This window comes from Oryx dammah, unplaced genomic scaffold (genome assembly GCF_014754425.2).
Source record: "Oryx dammah isolate SB20612 unplaced genomic scaffold, SCBI_Odam_1.1 HiC_scaffold_8, whole genome shotgun sequence".
Lineage (NCBI taxonomy): Eukaryota > Metazoa > Chordata > Mammalia > Artiodactyla > Bovidae > Oryx > Oryx dammah.
Genome location: NW_024070192.1, coordinates 16,033,167 through 16,052,175, shown reverse-complemented (window position 1 = coordinate 16,052,175; position 19,009 = coordinate 16,033,167). Strand labels below are relative to the sequence as shown.

Genomic DNA, 19,009 nt, shown 5'->3' with positions numbered 1-19,009 from the left:
TTTTCTTTCAAGAAACAAGCGTCTTTTAATTTCATGGCTGCAGTCACCAGCTGCAGTGATTTTGGAGCCCCTCCCCCCAATAAAGTCTGTCACTGTTTCCATTGTTTCTCCATCTATTTGCCATGAAGTGATGGGACCAGATGCCATGATCTTAGTTTTCTGAATGTTGAGTTTTAAGCCAACTTTTTCACTCTTCTTTTTCACTTTCATCAAGAGGCTCTTTAGTTCTTCTTCACTTTCTGCTGTAAGGGTGGTAACATCTGCACATGTGAGGTTATTGATATTTCTCTCAGCAATCTTAATTCCAGCTTGTGCTTCATCTATATATCAGTTATACCTATATACCTATACCAGTTAAATAAAAATTACCCTTCCTTGACCCTCCATCTCTGGAAATAATCATTCTACAATACCTTCTGTTTCTGTGAATTTGTTCACTTGAGATACCCTAGTAGAATCATACAGCATTTGTCTTTCTGTGACTGGCTTATTTTGTTTCTCATAATGCCCTCAAGATCTGTGTTGTAGCATGTGTCAGAATTTCCTTCCTTTTTCATGTTGAGTAATACTTCATTGTGTGTATACACCACATTTTGCTTATTCATTTGTCAGTGCACACGTTTCTTCCACCACTTGGCTGTTGTGAATAGTACTGCTATACAGATGGGCATTTGATTCTTTTAGCTATATACCCAGAAGTAGACACAATCCAGTTTGTAACATTTCTATCAGTCCTGAAAATTCTCTCATGCCCATTTGTAATTAATCTTCACCCAATCCCTAGACAACCACTAATTTGCTTTCAGGCTCTATGATTGTGCCTTTTTTTTTTTAAACAGTTAATACAAATTAAATCATATAACATGTCTTTCATACTTGGCTTCATTCATTTGCATAATGTTTTTAAGGTTAATTCATGTTGCAGTAAGTATCAATAGTTCATTCCTTTTTATGGACAAATTCATATTACAGCTTTTAGATATACTCTGTTTTGTTGATGGGTGGCAAGTTCATACACATTTGACTTTTTCAATTTGTGACTTTTATCAGTAGTAATGAAATTAATATTTGCATACATGTCTTTCTGTAGACATATGCTTTTATTTCTCATGGGTAAATTCCTAGGAGAAAAACTGTTAGTCTGTATAGTAAATTTATGTTTAGGTTTTTAACAAATTGCCAAACTGTTTTCCAAAGTGGCTATAACATTTTCTTTCTCAGCAGCAATGTATAAACATTCTAGTTTCTTCACATCTTTGTCAACACTTGGTTTTTTAAATTTTTAACTTAAGTGTGTACTGATATCTCATTTTGCTTTTAATTTTCATCTCTCTAATGACTAATAATGTTGAGTATTTTTGTATATGCTTGCTAGCCATTCAGGTATCTTTGGTGAAATATATATTCAAATCTTTTGCCCATTTTTAGAATTCCATTTTGACTTATATATATTATTTTAGAGTATCTCTTTTTGGTGGTTGCTTCAGGTATTATATATACATAACTTATCACGGTCTACTGATGTCATTATTTTACCAGTTCAAATGAAGTATAGAAATATCGTCTATCCTTATGTCCCTTTACCCTCCCCTATGTATGATATAATTGTCTTAAATATATCTTTTACATATATTTAAAAGCATATTGAACAGTTTTATAATTTTTGCCTTAACCATCAAATGTGATTTAAAAACTTAAGAGAAGGAAAACCTACTGTATTTACCCATATTTTGGCTTACCATTTTTTATTCTTCCTTCCTGATACTCCAGAGTTGTTTTATCCTTTTCTTTCTGTTTAAACATCTTCCATTTAACCACTCATTGGTTTACTGTCAACAGATTCTCTTCATTTTCTTTCATCTGAGAACATCTTGATTTTCCCTTCATTCCTGAAGGATAATTTTTTTTTCTAAGTATGAATTTGGGGTTGACAGTTCTTTTCTTTTTTTTTTTTTTTTTTTTTTTTTTTTTTAGTTCTTTTCTTTAAGCACTTGAAAAATATGGTGCCACTTCTTTCTGGTGTCCATGGTTTCTGAGGGAAATCTTCGTTAGTTTTTTTTCCCCCTATAGGTAAGGTGTCATTTTTTTAAACTACTTAAAAATTTTTTTCTCTGTGTTTAATTATGATGTGTCTGACATGGATTTCTTTGGCTTTATCCTGTTTGAGTTTCACTTATTTTCTTGGATCTGTAGGTTCATATCTGTTGCTAAAAATTTGGTAATTGCGCTTAGCCATTATTTCTTTGAGTACCTTTTTAGCAATTCTGTCTCTCTTTTCTTCTGAGACTCTGATTTTACAATGTTACATCATTTTTTTATACTGCTACAGGTCCCTGAGACTCTCTTCTTTTTTTATTTCAATCTATTTTCTTTGTGTTGTTCATTGAATGATTTTGCTGTCTTTCAGTTCATTGATTCTTTCTTCTCTTTTCTCCACATATTTCATACTGTGATTTTATAACATTAATGTTCATATTATTAAAAATTCTGACAATGCTTTTCATATATAACATTTGTGAAATTTTTAGTATTTCGTTGGTATGTTAAAACCAAAATTCATCTTACTATTGGTGTTTTCTTTTTGACGTATATTTAATACTTATTTGCATACTGCTTTATTTTCAGTATTGACTGATGTCATTAAAGCAATTGATAAAATTAAAGATGAAAATATTGATTATGGGGATCTGAACACTTGTCTTCAAAATTTAGGAGTTTACCTTTCTAAGCCAGAATTTCAGAAGATCACAGAGTTGACTGAAGTTGGTGCTAAGTGACATATTTTCAGGAAAACTCGGTTGATATATCTGAAAAGAGGATCAGTTTGCTATTCTTTTCCTCAGAGTGATGACTTTACAGTTTTTATTGGAAAAAAAAGTCCATTAAAGTTAAGCCAATACAGAAAAGTACAAAAATACTCAAAAGTACAAGACTTAAAATCTCATTGTCCAGAAATAAGCAGTCTTGCAGATGGTGACTGCAGCCATGACATTAAAAGATGCTTACTCCTTGGAACAAAAGTTATGACCAACCTAGATAGTATATTCAAAAGCGGAGACATTACTTTGCCAACTAAGGTCCGTCTAGTCAAGGCTATGGTTTTTCCAGTAGTCATATATGGATGTGAGAGTTGGACTGTGAAGAAGGCTGAGTGCCAAAGAATTGATGCTTTTGAAATGTGGTGTTGGAGAAGACTCTTGAGAGTCCCTTGGACTGCAAGGAGATCCAACCAGTCCATTCTGAAGGAGATCAGCGCTGGGATTTCTTTGGAAGGAATGATGCTAAAGCTGAAGCTTCAGTACTTTGGCCACCTCATGCGAAGAGTTGACTCATTGGAAAAGACTGATGCTGGGAGGGATTGGGGGCATGAGGAGAAGGGGACGACCGAGGATGAGATGGCTGGATGGCATCACAGACTTGATGGACGTGAGTCTGAGTGAAATCCGGGAGATGGTGATGGACAGGGAGGCCTGGCGTGCTGCGATTCATGGGGTCGCAAAGAGTCAGACACGACTGAGCAACTGAACTGAACTGAACTGAACTGAAAAAGCCTCTTGATGAAAGTGAAAGAGAAGAGTGAAAAAGTTGGCTTACAGCTCAACATTCAGAATACGAAGATCATGGCATGTGGTCCCATCACTTCATGGCAAATAGATGGGGAAACAGTGTCAGACTTTATTTTTCGGGGCTCCAAAATCACTGCAGATGGTGACTGCAGCCATGAAATTAAAAGACGCTTACTCCTTGGAAAGAAAGTTATGACCAACCTAGACAGCTTATTAAAAAGCAGAGACATTACTTTGCCAACAAAGGTCCATCTAGTCAATGCTATAGTTTTTCCATTGGTCATGTATGGATGTGAGAGCTGGACTGTGAAGAAAGCTGAGCGCCAAAGAATTGATGCTTTTGAACTGTGATATTGGAGAAGACTCTTGAGAGTCCCTTGGACTGCGAGGAGATCCAACCAGTCCAGTCAAAGGAGATCAGTCCTGGGTGTTCACTGGAAGGACTGATGTTGAAGGTGAAACTCCAATACTTTGGCCATCTCATGTGAAGGGTTGACTCATTGGAAAAGACCCTGATGCTGGGAGGGATTGGGGGCAGGAGGAGAAGGGGACGACAGAGGATGAGATGGTCGGATGGCCTCACCAACTTGATGGACATGAGTTTGGGTAAACTCCTGACTCGATGGACATGAGTTTGGGTAAACTCCAGGAGTTGGTGATGGACAGGGAGGCCTGGCGTGCTGCAATTCATGGGGTCGCAAGGACTCGGACACGACTGAGTGACTGAACTGAACTGAACTGACTGAATAGTCTTTCAGACATTTTTTCCCCTAGGCAAAAATGTAAACAAAAAGAAAGTAGGGTTTGTGATTTTACTCTCTGATTGACAGAAGTCAGGACTAAAGGCATGAAGTGGGCAAAGAATGACTGTTTATTATGTCAAAGCCCACAGTTCATAATAAAGGTACCAATTCTTTTAGGTGCCCCTAGAACATAGCAGCAACTTTCCTAAAGAGAAAGGTTGAGAGTGAGGTATAGGATGGTATATGGTTATAGATAAAATAATAATGACCATGAGTTGATAATATTTGCACCTAGGGAGTGTACATGGTGCTCATTGCCATTTACTTTCTATTTTGAATATATTTACAATTTTTCATAATAAAAAGTAAAAAGAAACAGAAACAAATCTACCAAGTTATATAAGACCTATGTGGAAGAGTCAGACACGACTGAGCGACTTCACTTAGAAATTAACAGAAATCTTAATTTTTGCCAAGTAGGTGGATATAAAAAGTTATCTCACTGTGACCTAAATTTTGCATTTCCCTGATTCCTACTGCTGATGCTAAGTCGCTTCAGTCGTGTCCGACTTTGTGCAACCCCATAGATGGCAGCCCATCAGGCTCCCCCGTCCCTGGGACTCTTCAGGCAAGAACACTGGAGTGGGTTGCCATTTCCTTCTCCAATGCATGAAAGTGAAGTCCTATTCATTATTATATACTTGTGAAGCAAAAATATAGTATGTAAAATGTAGATTATTTTACCATCTAAATCTGAATATATACAAGATATTGAAAACTATATGTGGACTTCATCTGTCATACTATTTCTTCTTTTAACTTTAATCCTTTTATACAAAGTGATTTGGTTCTTATTTTAGTGTACCTGGGGGCTTCCCTGGTGGCTCAGAGGTTAAAGCGCCTGCCTGCAATGTGGGAGACCTGGGTTTGATCCCTGGGTTGGGAAGATCCCCTGGAGAAGGAAATGGCAACCCACTCCAGTATTCTCGCCTGGAGAATCCCATGGATGGAGGAGCTTGGTGGGCTACAGTCCACGGGTCACAAAGAGTCAGACACGACTGAGCGACTTCACTTTGACTTAGTGTACCTGGGTGCTCACTCGCTTCAGTTGTGTCTGACTCTTTTGACCCTGTGGACTGTAGCCTGAGAGGCTTCTCTCTCCATGGGATTCTCTAGGCAAGAGTACTGGAGCAGATTGCTGTGCGCTTCTCCAAGGGATCTTCTCAGCCCAGGGATTGAACCTTCATCTCTCATGTCTCCTGCATTGGCAGGCATTCTTTACCACTAGTGCCATCTAGGAAGTCCCATTTTATAGCTGTGGTTTGCAAAGTTTTGAAATTCTTTATTTTTGGTTTTTGTTTATATTTGGTGCTGTTAAATCAGTAGAATTCTTTTGTTCCAAATGAAATCTTGTAGAGTACCCCAATGTATAAAACATAAAAGTTGAGTTCTTATGACCAAAGTAGGTAACATGACCAAGTGAACTGATAAAGCATCTCAACACATCCTTAGAAATATGAGAAAGAACTCAAGAATTATTGTCCTGAAATAATCATTTGACCAGGTTATGTTAAAAAGGAAAAAAAAACCAACAGATTTAGGTTCCCTCTAAGTGAATTGCTTCCTGGCTGTTGATGGTATTCCATATTGACTCCTCAGTATTTTAAAGTATATTTAAAATGAAAAAATTAATTTTATGATGATTAGAAAAATGCATTGAAAAGTTAAAAAGATATATATCATTTGGCAAATTCAGAAATGCTTCCCAAATATCAACTTATATAGCTTTTGGGTCCCTCCCTGTTTCTGATGAAAGACCTAAATGAAGAGAGTTGAGGTTGAGCCAAAATATGTCAGGATGTTGTGGAAAATAGTTAAGGGGAATGTGAGAGGCTGAATCCACAGACTAGGAATTATATAGAGGAAATCATTATAGTTGTAGCCAGGCATAAAGATTTCAGATACTCTCTTCTCTTCTGGTTTCTCTAGCTTTACTTGTTTTAGGTTTTTAAACTTAAACTAAGATGTATTTGTTCTCTTTCTCCTGACTCTGACCTCTGATGGAATTGAAATTAGCTAAATAATTTTTTTCTTTTGGGCTTGACAACCTGATTCAGAACATGTCTTTGTGATACTGCTATTTTCATTTATACTTGTTCAAATTAGGTCTGAATATTTATTTCAGGCTCTAACTTTGAAACCTGGTACTTGTTGTGGTTAACCTTGTGTTGGTGGTTTAGCAAAGAATGAGTGCCAAATTCCAAAATCTCTGTCTACCCACATGTCTTTTCATAGAACATATTTAAATGTACCCAAGGAAACTTTTCTAAAACCTGTGGTTGCTTTTCTGTTTCAGCATATGTAAGAACTTAAGGACCAAATGGAATTATAGATCATAGAGATTTGTGTCCATTGGTAAACAGGCCCAACCCTAGATGCAGATTTTGTTAAAGCACCTGCTAGTGTTATTGGCACCTGGTGACCTCAGATGCTCCTTGTTTCTTTGCTTTTTTCCTTTCTTTCTTTCTTTCAGAATTCTAAATAGCTGAATTTAGTTGTGTTTGAATTTATGTGCTGGATTCAGAGGAATCTCCACTTAGGTGACTGAGCTGTAATGCCTACTGCTTAAAGCTGGTCTTTGAAAGTGAAAAGTGAAGTAGCTCAGTCGTGTCCAACTCTTTGCGACCCTGTGGACTGTAGCCTACCAGGCTCCTTGCTCCATGGAATTCTCCAGGCGAGAATACTGGAGTGAGTTGCCATTTCCTTCCCCAGGGGATCTTCCCAACTTAGGGATCGAACCCGGGTCTCCCTCATTGCAGGCAGACGCTTTAACCTCTGAGCCACCAGAGAAGCCCCTTAAAGCTGGTCTTTAAGCTGCTATAAATTGAAGACACTTAATAGAGAAGGTCTTTTTGTAACCAGTCTTAGAAAATTTGATTATCTTGACTTGCTGGTTGATACGAGGCTGGTAGGAGATTATCCAGAGTAATAGAATATAAAAAATCATGGGAAATGGGATACACAAACTCTTTGTATCCTTTTCTACTCTTTCTCCCCACATCAAGAGACACCTGACATATTTAAGGCAGAGCTCTTATAGTTAGGGAGATGCAGGGTCCTACTAAGGGGTTTCCCCAGTGGCTCAGAGATAAATAACCTGCCTACAATGTGTGAGCCACAGGAGACGTGGGTTTGATCCCTGGGTCAGGAAGAACCCGTGGAGAAGGGCATGGTAATCCACTCCAGTATTCTTGCCTGGAGAATTCCATAGACAGGCTACAGTTCATAGGGACACAAAGAGTTGGACACAACTGAAGCAACTTAGTATGGCTCAACAAGGCAAAAGGAAAGTGAAGTTGCTCAGTCGTGTGCAACTCTTTGCGACCCCATGGACTGTAGCCTACCATGCTCCTCTGTTCATGGGATTTTCCAGGCAAGAGTACTGGAGTCGGTTGCCATATCCTTCTCCAGGGGATCTTCCCGACCCAGGAATCAAACCCGGGTCTCCCGCATTGTAGGCAGATGCTTTACCATCTGCACCACCTGGAAGTCAACAGGACAGGACCCTACTAAAAGACAGAAGCTGGAAAAATGCAATACAGATACATGCTCTTACTAGAGAGTACGGTTCCTAAAAATCCAGGTGTTAATTTGAAAGCCAAGGAAAGATAAAAGATAAGACACTGTTGGTTGTAGTTATATGTGTATATATATTTCCAATTTTATTGCATAATAAGTGACAAATATAATTGTATATAAAATGTATAATATTATGGTTGAAAGATATAGTGGAACGATTAACAAGATCAAGATAATTAACACATTTGCACCCATTACCTCATATAGTTAATTTTGTGTGTATGTGAATGATGAGAATGCTTGACATCTAATCTCAGCAACTTTCAAGTGTAAATTGCCATATTGCCATATTTTCAACTATAATCACCATGCTGTACATTAGATTCTCTGAATTAATTATTCTTTTTATTTTATTGAACCTTTTTTTCTTATAACTGAAAGTTTGTGCCCTTTGACCTATGCTTCTCCATTTCCCCTTCCCCCAATCTACTTTATGTTTCTATGAAATTGTTTTTTTTTTAGATTCCACATATAAGTGATACCCTACAGCACTTGTCTTTCTGTCTTTGGCTTATTTCACATAATGAAATGCATAATGCCCAGCAGTTCAGTTCAGTTCAGTTGCTCAGTCGTGTCCAACTTTTTACAACCCCGTGAATCGCAGCATGCCAGGCCTCCCTGTCCATCACCAACTCCTGGAGTTCACTCAGACTCACATCTATTGAGTTAGTGATACCATCCAGCCATCTCATCCTCTGTCATCCCCTTCTCCTCCTGCTCCCCATCAGAGTCTCTTCCAATGAGTCAACTCTTCACATGAGGTGGCCAGAGTACTGGAGTTTCAGCTTTAGCATCATTCCTTCCAAAGAAATCCCAGGGCTGATCTCCTTCAGAATGGATTGGTTGGATCTCCTTGCAGTCCAAGGGACTCTCAAGAGTCTTCTCCAACACCACAGTTCAAAAGCATCAATTCTTTGACACTCAGCCTTCTTCACCGTCCAACTCTCACATCCGTACATGACCACAGGAAAAACCATGCCCAGCAGGCTTATCTATATTGTCACAAATGGTGGAATTTCCTTTTTTATGGCTAAATAATAGTCCATCATGTATATATAATTTAAAAAAAGGGAAATGATTGGATCATGTGGTAGTTCTATATTTAATTTTTTGAGGAACCACTATACTTTAATGACTGTACCCATTTACATTCCAATCAACAGTGTATAAGGGTTCCTTTTCCTCTATATACTCACCAGTATCCGTTATTTATTTTTGGTAATAGCCACCCTAACAGATGTGAGATGATATCTCATTGTGGTTTTGATTTGTATTTCCTTGATGATTACTGATACTAAACACCTTTTCATATACCTTTGGCCTTTGTAGCTATATATTTAAGCTCTCAGTTCAGTTCAGTTCAGTTGCTCAGTTGTGTCCGACTCTTTGTGACCCCATGAATTGCAGCATACCAGGCCTCCCTGTCCATCACCAACTCCCAGAGTTCACTCAGACTCACGTCCATCGAGTCAGTGATGCCATCCATCCATCTCATCCTCTGTCGTCCCCTTCTCCTCCTGCCCCCAATCCCTCCCAGCATCAGAGTCTTTTCCAGTGAGTCACCTCTTCACATGAGGTGGTCAAAGTACTGGAGTTTCAGCTTAAGCTCTAGGCAAGGTTTTATCTGCTGTCAATATACTTTCTGCTTATACTGTATTCTAGTCTATGATCATAAACTATAGTAATTCTAAATCCTTGAGTTAATTTTCCCTGTTCCAGATTCAGAGAACAAAGCGTTAGTCACTTTGACTTTGTAATCTAGTACTTATGTATTTTTGTGCAAGAAATAAGTGTAAACATCAATCAGAAATGCTAGCTATACAACCATCTGACTTTGGAAATAGTTTTACATCTGCTACAGTATTTTTATCTTCAAACATTTGAAAGGCTAAAATTAAATTGAGATTTGTCTCTTAGTTTTATTTCTAGTGATATGGATTGCATAGTTTCTCTTGACTATTGGAAATGAAAATCTCAGCCTGATTTCTGCAGCCATAAGGTTTATTCATTCCATAAAATTAATTTTTTGGTCACTCAACAATATACAAAGGAAATATAATTCTTATGAGTACATCAAATAATTTACATTTTCAAAGATTTCTTTATTGGCTCCAACTTTTGCTTCAGTGAGGCTGATTTATTTAAAATGTTTTTCTTACAGAAGGTGACAAAGTACAAATTGAAGAATTTGCAAAAGTGGTAAAGGAAATGCATGATACCTGCAAGTTAGAAGGTAAGTAGAGGATTACTTGTGACTGTTAAATTTATTTTTATTGAAGGGATGCCTTTGGTTTTGCTTTTTACCTTTTCTGGTTGTGCTAATTTCTGGTTAACATATTGACATTGATCTATTTATAGGTAGGCAGATCTTGGTTTTGGTTAAAAATTGACATGTTTCTTAATGAAAGAAAAAAGGTTTTTTGTAGAAAGGGGCCTGCATAAACTTATTTTTAACTCTTTTTGTATTTAGGATTTTATATGTAGAGTCAGCTACTGGCCTTAAAATTTTTCCAGATATGAAAATTCTATATATCATTTTAAGCCTCAGACTTAGGACTCCATCCTGTATATAGGCTTCTGTATTATATAATCTCTCATAAATCTTTTACTTCTTTAATAGACACTTATCATGTTCCTTTCTTTAGTTTTTGTTAAATATCAGAGAGACCATATGCAGTTCAGTGGCACAGTTTTTCTATTATTTGACTTCCATTTTGGTTTAAAAGTTAAAGATGTAGGACTGAAACCAATGAAGATAGTACTTGTGGGGTTTGTGCACTTTCTTGTTTGAAAAATATGTTTAAAACAGTATTACTGGTGATTTATTTGAATAACCATTCAAATGACTATTTGATCAGTGAGCACTCTTGAAAAGAATGACAACTCAGACAAATGTTAGGGAAACCAATGCAGAGTCATTTCTGTGTGCAAAGAAGTACACAATATACTTTATAGATTTTCAATACATAGGCTTTCTTGGCATATGAAATACCCACCACTAGAGCTCTCTTTTAGGCTAAGAAATATATTTAATATTTTCTGGTTTACATATAAGTATTTTACCTGGGTCATAACATAATTAGCATCAACATAGTGTAGTAGTTAATTAGATTAGCTAAGCAATAGGAAATAGTGCATAGTAGTAGAAAAGAGCATGGGCTGTAGAGTATGATAAGAGATGGGGGTGTGGTTCTTTGACTTATTAGCTGCCTACTCACTCTAGGCCATTCTGATTTCTTCATCTTTAAAACAAGGATGCTAAAAACATCATGTTTCTCATACAGTTGCCAGGATCAACTGCAAAAATACATATAAAGCATAGTTATTAGGTATATATTATCTGCTTAGCAAATGATAGTTAACTTTGAAATCAGAGAGCAGGGCTCAGATGGTAAGAAAAAAAATGTTGAAGCCATTGAGAAAGGAGAACAGATAGATTCAGGTTAGGTACCTGAATCTTGGGGATGGTCACAGGGACTAGGGAGATGGCATTGGAATCTGCCAGTCAGTGCAATATAAGACCAGTAACTATAGGGAAGAGTAAACAAGGATTACCCAAGAAGGTAAGAGTTAGCATAGCAGGCCCTCCATTATAACTGATCAGGCTAGTTCACTGTGTCTCTACTGTCCACTGGAGAACGTGGAGGGGCCTGGAGAGGAGGCATAATGTGCAAAGTTCAGTACTTCCCTTCAACAAAGACACATATGGTCTTAAAGGATTATGGTCAGTGTCTGATCTTGTAGTTTAGGATATTAGGGATGAGGCAGGCAATGCTAGGTAATGATGAGGATTAAGAATAGCCATTGGTTTAGATGACTTTGGAAAGAAAGTGAAGGCTTGTTGGCAGTTAAGAAGTCAAGGTGCTCTGAGGTTAGGATCATCCTTATTATCATTGGATGATAATAGGATATAGAGTTGAGGGAAGATTATGATCAATGTGCCAAAATCCTTAGAGACTATGAAGGAGTGATCAGAAAGTAATAGAAAATGGTGTCAGAAGGGTGGCATAGTTGAATATCAGGCTTCAACCTTAAAGGGGAGCAATACATTTTGATTGAAGTTGGACTAAAATAGGCTCAAAACAGCAGCAGAAAACCAGGAGAACGGTGCTCTGTTTCCTGGTCCTATGGTATATGGAACATGGGAGGATGAATAGACTGTACTCAAGATGATTGTGCAAGGAAATAGTATTTTAAAGGAAACCAAATTTTGGTTAAGACAAAGAAGAGCTGATACAAGTTTTTAGGTGTTGGCAAAACTTAAATTGCCATCTGCAGTTGTCTCCTAATAATGTTAGGGGAATAGGAAGTGAGGCAGAATCTAAGACACTAAGAAGCTGTGATTACCATTTGTAGCTAGTTCTTGTTGGTTTTAATAATTATAATAAAAATGACAATATTTTATTGCTAGTAATAATGACAATAAACCCTTAGTATATGGTTGGATGGCATCACTGACTTGATGGACATGAGTTTGAGCAAGCTCTGGGAGTTGGTGATGGACAGGGAAGCCTGGCATGCTGTAGTCCATGGGGTCACAAAGAGTCAGACACGACTGAGCGACTGAACTGATATGTCTAACATTGTTTTAAATGTTTTTCAGTATATTTTCATTTTTAATCTCCACATCAACCTTGTGAGGTAGATACTATTATAATTTCATTTTACATATAATACAACTGAGATTTATAGAGGGGTTAAGTAGTAAAAATTTGCTCAAGGTCATAGAGTTCCAGGTCACAAATTCCAGGGTCAGGATTTGAATGCAGGTCTATCTGACTTAACACTGCCTCCTTTGAAAAGGCTGGATGTGAAGCAAAATTCCAGATGCTAGAATACAATTGAGTCTTGGTAGAATTGAAAAGATGAATGAGCCTTTGTGATACTGTGTTTCATATTTTACAGTTTTCATGATTCTAAAATTTATTTCACCTCAATAAATAAAGTTAGTTTTGCTTGCTACTATTAGAACTCCATGTGTCTGACTCTTTGCGACCCCATGGACTGTAGCCCACCAGGCTCCTCTTCTCAGGCAAGAATACTGGAGTGGGTAGCCATTCCCTTCTCCAGGGGATCTTCCTGGCCCAGGGATTGAACCCAGGTCACATTCATTGCAGGCAGATTCTTTACCACTGAGCCACCAGGGAAGCCCAGTAAAATAACTCTTCTGTGTAAGTAGTGAAAAATTCAGCTATATGAATCATTTTGGTTATGCCAGTTTTATATTAGCACCAGAGAAATGTGATCAAGAACTCTTTGTATATTATACTGGTGGACATAGCATTTCCTGAGGTCTGGATTCTTCACTGAGATTTCTTATTCCTCAATTCAATATATGATAATAAACCATGGGTTGCCACTGACAAAAGCCTTTAGTGATGGCTACTGCTTTTAAACTCAGAGGCTAGATCAGTTACTAAGTAACTTCTTCCCATTTCTAGAATCACAGGAGACTATCTTAGCTGTTGATTTGCCTGAAGATGACAGGATACCTGGGAAGAACTTGGAAGGTTTTCTAGATTTTGGAATTAAGTCACCTAAAGAAGAGGTAGAGAAAATTCTTCAGTCAGATTTTGTTTCTGGTAAGCATTTAAATACTTCTGTCAGGTAGTCCATCCTAAAGGAGATCAGTCCTGGGTGTTCATTGGAAGGACTGATGCTGAAGCTAAAACTCCAATACTCTGGCCACCTCATGCGAAGAGTTGACTCATTGGAAAAGACCCTCATGCTGGGAGGGATTGGGGGCAGGAGGAAAAGGGGATGACAGAGGATGAGATGGCTGGATGGCATCACCGACTCGATGGACATGAGTTTGGGTAAACTCCAGGAGCTGGTGATGGACAGGGAGGCCTGGCGTGCTGCGATTCATGGGGTCGCAAAGAGTCGGACTGAACTGAACTGAACTGAACTGATCAGGTTGTTTGTCTCATTTTGTTTTCGGTAGGACTAGTCTTTATAAGTATTCTTTATAAAGAAAGTGCAAGGTCTTTGTTCAAGTAAATTCAATTCCTTTGTTGAGCAAATATCTGTAGGCATTTGCTTGTTATTTTAAACATTGTCTTTGAAAAGGAGTCTTTCCTTGTTTGCAGTTATGAGAATAAGCAGGTTGAAATTTTGTGGAGAGTGGGCTTGTTGTAATCCTCTCTCCTCAGATCTATCTTAATTTAGTGACTGAAGAGTAGTTTGAATTCAGAACTTGTGAGTAGAAATCCTAGCTTTGTTGCTTTGGGCAGAGTGAAGTTACTGGACTTTAAAAGTTTCTTGGTATTTTTAGTTTTTTTTTTTTTTTGCTAAAAAATAACCAGAGCTCATGTATCTACAATCTTATCACAAAGCATTTTGGATGAGAATGAATCCAAAGTATCTGGTAAATAAAACTTTCAAGAATAAATTAAAGCTTTAAAATTTTCAATATAAAAGTGGTATGCTGATTTTGATACTATATACACTTAAATTAATTAATTAATTTTTGGCTGAACTGGGTCTTGGTTGCTGTGCCTAGGCTTTTTCTAGTTGCATCAAGCAGGGACCACTTTCTAGTTGCAGTGTACAGGCTTCTCATTGCAGTCGCTTCTCTTGTTGTAGAGCGTGGGCTAAAGGCTCTCGGGCTTCAGTAGTTGTGGTGTGGGGGCTCAGTAGCTGCAGCTGGTGGGCTCTAGAGCACAGGCTCAGTAGTTGTGGGTCATGGGCTTAGTTGTCCCACATCTTGTGGAATCTTCCCAGATCAGGGATCCCCTGCGTTGGCAAGTGGATTCTTAACCAGTGGACAACCAGAGAAATCTGATGCTGTATTTTTAATATTATTTTGTCCACAAATTCTTCCTTGTGACCTCTCTTTTCCTTCCAGAAGATAACATGGTGAATGTTAAAGACTATATGAAGACTCTGAGTGACACCCAGAAATTTTCCAGTTTTATTGGTAAGATGTTTATGGTAAACTGTTAAAAAGCAACTCAGGACTCATTCAGAGGTCATCTAGTCAAACACTATATTGGATGCTTAATCTTCTCTGTGGTATCTGTGACAAATGTTTGTTTCATCAATATTTGAGCCCTTCCAATTATGATAAATTTTACTATTTTCTTTTTCATTTAAGAATTGTGCATTTGTGATGGGAAAGACTGGGAAAAAATAAGGTCTTGATCTTTTTCATAGTCAAAATAAGAAAATTGTATTATATACTAAAGGCAATATTTTAAATGTTATAAAAATTTTAATGACCAGAATGTAAGAAATACAAAGTGTAGCCTCTGTAATGTCACTGTCTGGGAAATTCCTGTTAATATTTGGTAAATATCTTTTTAGGCTTTTTCCTTTAGAACAATGTATATTTGTGTATTCAAAATTATTATTTTAAAATTAGATCACTTTGCTCCAGTATTCTTGGGCTTCTCTGGTGGCTCAGATGGTAAAGAATCTGCCTGCAGTGTGGGAGACCTGGGTTCAATCTCATGCCCATGATATTCCATGGGCATGTGTGCCAAGTCACTTCAGGCTGTAGCCCATCAGGCTTCCCTGTCCATGGGGATTCTCCAGGAGAGAATACTGGAGTGGGTTGCCATGCCCTCTCCAGGGGATCTTCCCCACCCAGGGATTGAACCCAGCTCTCCTGCATTGGTAGGTGGGCTCTTCACTACTTGCATCCTGTGGGAAGCCCATAATATTCCATAATTGGCTTTAAAAACTTAACAGTGTGTCTTAGATACTGTTCCATGTTTTATTATATTCAAATGGCAACCTACTCCAGTACTCTTGCCTTGAAAATCCCATGGACGGAGGAGCTTGGTGCAGGCTACTATCCATGTGGTTGCAAAGAGTCAGGCACGACTGAACGACTTCACTATAAGCTACCTCATTCTTTTCTTCTTCTGGTTTTATAGAGATATAATTGATATACAGCTCTATATAAGTTTAAGGTATATTGCATAGTGATTTAATTTATGTACATCAAGTAATTATCACTGTAAGTTTAGTGAACATCTATCTCTCATATAGACACAAAATAAAAGAAATAGAAATAATATATATTTTTTGTGATGAGAACTCTTAGCCTTTACTCTCAACAACTTTCATATATAACATAACAGCATTAATTATATTTATCATGATGCACATCCCATCCCTAGTGCTTATTAATCTTGTACCTGGAAGTTTGTACCTTTTAACCACCCTCCATCCTCTCTCTGGTAACCACAACTCTGATGTCTTTTTCTATGAGTTTGCTTTTAAGTATAATTGACCTGCAACACAATGTTAATTCCTATTACATGACATGGTGATTTGATATTTCTAAACATTTCAAACTGATCACCACAATGATTCTAATTACCGTATGTCACCACACAAAGACACTACATAGTTATTGACTATGTTCCACTCACTGTGCATTTCATACCCATGACTCATTTCTTTGGTAACTGTAAGTTTGTACCTCTTAATTCCCCTCACCTATTTTATTCTCTTCCCAAAACTTTCCCCTCTGGCAAATACTTATTTGTTCCCTGTATCTAAAAATCTGTTTATATTTTTGTTATTTTTGTTTATTTCTCTTGGTTTTTTTTCTTGATTTCACATATAATTAAAATCATATAGCTTTGTATTTCTCTGTATGACTTAGTTCATTTGGCATAATACCATCTAGGTCCATCCATATTGCAGCAAATTACAAGGGTTTATTCTTTTTTATGGCTGAGTAATATTGCATTGTACATGTACACCACATCTGCTTTGTCTATTCATATATTGATGGGCACTTAGGTTGCTTCCATGTCTTGGATATTATAAATAATGCTCCAGTAAACAAAGGGATGACTGTGTCTTTTCTAATTCATGTTTTTGTTTTCTTTGAATATATGCCCAGGAGTGGAATTGCTGAGTCATAATGGTAGCACCGTTTTCAGTTTTTTGAGAAACCGCCATACTGTTTTCCATAGTGGTTGTACCAAATTACATACCGACAGTACAGATTTCCCTTTTCTCCACAAGTCAAAACTTGCTATTTGTTGTCTTTTTAAAAAATAATATTTGTTTTTTATTTTTATTATTTATTTGTTTTTTGGCTGTGCTGGGTCTTCGTTGCTGGGAGGGCTTTTCTCTAGTTGCAGCAAGCAGGGGCTACTCTTTGTTGTAGTGCGTTGGCTTCTCATTGTGGTGGCTTCTCTTGTTGCAGAGCACGGGCATGCAGGCTTCAGCAGTTTCCACACATGGGCTCAGTAGTTGTGGTTCCTGCGCTCTGGAGCATAGGCTCAATAGTTGTGGTGTATGGCTTAGTTGCTCCACAGCGTATGGGATCTTCCTGGACCAGGGATTGAGCCTGTGTCTCCTGCATTGGATGGATTCTTTACCACTGTGCCACCAGGGAAGCTCCTATTTGTTGTCTTTTTGATAACAGCCATTCTGGCAGGTGTGAAGTGATATCTCACTGGGGGTTTGATTTGCATTTCCCTGATGATTAATGATGTTGAGCATCTTTTCATGTACCTGTTGGTCACCTGTATGTCTTCTGTGGAAAAATATGTATTGATATCCTCTGCTTGTTCTTTAATGTGTTTGCTTATTTTTTTTAGCATTGAGTCATACCAGTTCTTTGTATATTTTGGATACCCTTATTGGATACATTAATATTATTTGCAAATATCACCTGACGTTCAGTAGGTAGCTTTTTCATTTTGTTGATAGCTTCCTTCACTGTGCAAAAAGATTTTAGTTTAGTTTGAGTTAGTCCCATTTGCTTATTTTTGCTTTTGTTTTTGTTGCCTAAGGAGATATGTCTGAAAAAATATTACAAAGACTTATGTCAAAGAACATCCTGCCTGTGTGTTTTCTAGAAGTTTCAAATAAATTAATGGATATTTCTTAGGACTTGATAATTCTTAGGTAAAAAGCCCAGAAGAGTCTTTTGTAGAGAGATGTACAGAATGCTCATTGTAACATTGTTTATGGGAGGAAAACTGAAAGTACCATCACTAAAGGATTGGTTGAGTAAAATATAGTCTCCTGCTACTGCTAAGTTGCTTCAGTTGTGTCCGACTCTGTGCGACCCCATAGACGGCAGCCTACCAGGCTCCACCATCCCTGGGATTCTCCAGGCAAGAACACTGGAGTAGGTTACCATTTCCTTCTCCAATGCATGAAAGTGAAGTCGTGTCTGACTCTTCATGACCCCATGGACTGCAGCCTTCCAGGCTCCTCCGTCCATGGGATTTTTCCAGGCAAGAGTGCTGGAGTGGGGTGCCATGTACAAACAGCAAATTATAAACAATAAATTAGATTTATATTCATACCATAAAAAGATAAAGAGAGAGAAGAAATATAATAAATTTGTAGCATAAAATACTTCATACAGTTTAGACTTATTATAATGCCTGTTCAGTTCAGTTCAGTTCATTTCAGTCGCTCAGTCATGTCCGACTCTTTGCGACCCCATGAATTGCAGCACGCCAGGCCTCCCTGTCCATCACCATCTCCCGGAGTTCACTCAGACTCACGTCCATCGAGTCCGTGATGCCATCCAGCCATCTCATCCTCGGTCGTCCCCTTCTCCTCCTGCCCCTAATCCCTCCCAGCATCAGAGTTTTTTCCAATGAGTCAACTCTTCGCATGAGGTGGCCAAAGTACTGAAGCTTCAGCTTTAGCATCATTCCTTCCAAAGAAATCCCAGGGTTGATCTCCTTCAGAATGGATTGGTTGGATCTCCTTGCAGTCCAAGGGACTCTCAAGAGTCTTCTCCAACACCACAGTTCAAAAGCATCAATTCTTCGGTGCTCAGCCTTCTTCACAGTCCAACTCTCACATCCATACATAACCACAGGAAAAACCATAGCCTTGACTAGATGGACCTTAGTCAGCAAAGTAATGTCTCTGCTTTTGAATATGCTATCTAGGTTGGTCATAACTTTTCTTGCAAGGAGTAAGCATCTTTTAATTTCATGGCTGCAGTCACCATCTGCAGTGATTCTGGAGCCCAAAAAATAAAGTCTGACACTGTTTCCACTGTTTCCCCATCTATTTCCCATGAAGTGATGGGACCAGATGCCGTGATCTTTGTTTTCTGAATGTTGA

The 19,009-nt window shown here is 37.9% G+C and overlaps 1 protein-coding gene across 1 annotated transcript in view; it reads left to right on the top strand.

Moving 5' to 3' along the window:
- The window catches only part of EFCAB13 (EF-hand calcium binding domain 13), an 83,680-nt gene extending 68,787 nt beyond the window's left edge, over window positions 1–14,893 (top strand). Inside the window, exons 12-15 of the mRNA XM_040244363.1 lie at window positions 2,626–2,766; window positions 10,110–10,181; window positions 13,390–13,530; window positions 14,796–14,893. Of these exons, the coding sequence (XP_040100297.1) occupies window positions 2,626–2,766; window positions 10,110–10,181; window positions 13,390–13,530; window positions 14,796–14,893 (452 nt within the window). The remainder of the gene's footprint in view (window positions 1–2,625; window positions 2,767–10,109; window positions 10,182–13,389; window positions 13,531–14,795) is intronic.
- The last annotated feature ends 4,116 nt before the right edge of the window (window positions 14,894–19,009 follow it).